The 2,251-nt window shown below is 44.2% G+C and overlaps 1 protein-coding gene across 1 annotated transcript; it reads right to left on the bottom strand.

Moving 5' to 3' along the window:
• Positions 1-506: 506 nt before the first annotated feature.
• Positions 507-1,820, bottom strand: TMEFF1 (transmembrane protein with EGF like and two follistatin like domains 1). The gene is given in 2 exon segments (XM_008062748.2): positions 507-1,085; positions 1,088-1,820. Coding segments are annotated over 2 exon segments (1,137 nt in total). The 3' UTR covers positions 507-681.
• Positions 1,821-2,251: the final 431 nt, after the last annotated feature.

Below are 2,251 nucleotides of genomic sequence, written 5' to 3'. Positions count from 1 at the left end.
TTAACTCATAGAGTAGGCTTTTTTTGATGTGTTGTCAAACAGTCTATTTTCACAATGTCTAAATCTACTTTTCAGTGATCTGTTTCATCAGTACTATCAGATACTTTTTCAAATTATTAGCATTATTTTTTCAAAGAGAGGAATAATCAAATTCCAACCCATACATCATATAAATACTTTATATCTAACACACACAGATTCACAGTTCATGCGATAGGCAGTGTCTAAAAAACCAGTTACTAAATCTCAAAAACATTTAAATATTTATTTAAACACAGTGTCTTCTAGATTTTTTTTGTAAGAAAAGTAATCTGTAAATGTCTTTACCTTTAGTTCATGCTTGGTCATTTGCTATGGTCATTGTGGAAGAAGTGGGTATGACTTTGTAACCATTTGTAAAGTGGTTCATCTTTGTAAAAATATTACATTCCATGGGTAAAGAACAAGTCTTAGAATTACAATGTGGTACAAATTTGTGAAATCAATTTCTGTATTTAAAAACATAAAAGAAAGACTACTAAACAGTCCAAAACTGTTGTAGCTGAATATTCTAAATACAAGCTAACAGTACTACACTAAAAATGTCCAAAAATAAGGCCTCTGAAATAAATATTTCCATTCTTTAAAAAAGACATAACAAATGTATATCACATGATCAGTGTACATATAAAAGTCATCAGTTTAAACCATGCTGGATGACGTATCTGAAGTAAAATGACCTAGGTTTTGCTTCTGTCGACGTCCTCTATTGTTTTTGGGGCATTTTCTTGTTATGCACATGACAATTGCTACTATAATGGCAATCTGTACAGCTCCAATAATTGCTGCAATAAGAACATGGGTGAGCTTTTGCCTACTTGGCACTACATAGAGAATACTACAGTCTGTCTTTTCACAGTGCTGGCCAGTGTAACCAGATTCACATCTACAAGAAGCCTTCTGAGTAGAATAGATGAATTCACATTTTCCATGGATGCAGTAACCATTGAGGTTTTCAGGGCAAGGCATGTGGTTTCCAATATAAACATCTTCTCTTTGATCACTAGCATCTTTCACGTCTGGTCGATATTGTAGTCCATCATCTTCTTTCCCAACAAACTAGTGTCATCTGTATCTGTGCAGTGACCAAGATGTCTTATATCAATTTGTTCTTGCTTTATACAAGATGCTTCTCGAACAAAACAGGGATTGTTATACGAACTCCCATCAGAAGCACACATGGGATTAAAACTGTATCCACTGCAATCTATATTACATACACACCCAACGTTTTCTGCATCTTCATCACATTCAGTTTTATATTTGCAAGGTCCACACTTGGAGTGTTTTCTGTGAACTTCTGCTCCTGACCCTTCCTCTTCTCCTTCTCCAGATCGAGATCCATTATCAAAGTAGCATGGTCCTCTTGCTACTACTGTTATCTCTTTCTGATGCTTACAAGCAGCCCTTCTGAGAAAGTATTCATTTTGATATGTGTCCCCATTTGATCCACAGACAGGAATGTAATTTGTATGGCACTGAAATTGGCATGCACATTTCAAAACATCTCCATCTTCTTTACAGACTCCTCCATATTTACATGATGTCTAATCACAAACTCTTATGTCAGACTCCCTCACATTTAATTCTGAGCAGTTGATGCTCTTGCTTTTGCTGCTGGGACAGTCCCCGCTGCCACTGCCGCCACCCGGGGGCTGATTGGATGCATGGCTCCCAGGTAGAGAGAAGGTGAAGAGCAGAAGCACCAACGTGTAGCAGCAGATGGCTGGCGGGGGCATGGCTGGCAGCCAGAGCGGCGCCTCAGCGGCCACGCCACCCATGGCTGGCCCCCCTGGACGGCGGGAAGCTCAGGGAGCCGCAGGCCAGGGGCATCCAGCCACGCACCCAGAGCCCCGCTGCTGCCTCGGCACCTCCTAGCAGCTGCGCCGCTGAGCCCGGGAGGAGCCCCTCAGCATCCCCGTCCCACCCGCAGTGCCCACCAGGCCCCGGCCAGCCGCGCTTGGGACGGACTTGGTGGGTCTGGGCGCGTGCGAGGGTTGTGGGTGTGTGAGGGTGCGTGCAAGGGTGTGAGCTGGCATGGGGGAGCCAGCAGCTGGGGGAGCGAGCGGGCATGCACACGGTGGGCGGGGGTCACGGGGCAGGTGTGGGCCCAGCCCCTTGCTCGCTGCCTTGCTCGCTTCCTCGCCTTCCCTTTGTGTCTGCGGTCGTTGCCACCACGTCACAAAGCTCCAGGTATCTTTTGATCTCTGTT

Source organism: Carlito syrichta, unplaced genomic scaffold (assembly GCF_000164805.1).
Source record: "Carlito syrichta isolate Samal-C Ts95f unplaced genomic scaffold, Tarsius_syrichta-2.0.1 Scaffold305822, whole genome shotgun sequence".
In the NCBI taxonomy this organism is placed as follows: Eukaryota; Metazoa; Chordata; class Mammalia; order Primates; family Tarsiidae; genus Carlito; species Carlito syrichta.
The sequence above is the reverse complement of the archived record's forward strand: the minus strand, read 5'-3'. Positions and strand labels throughout refer to the sequence as shown.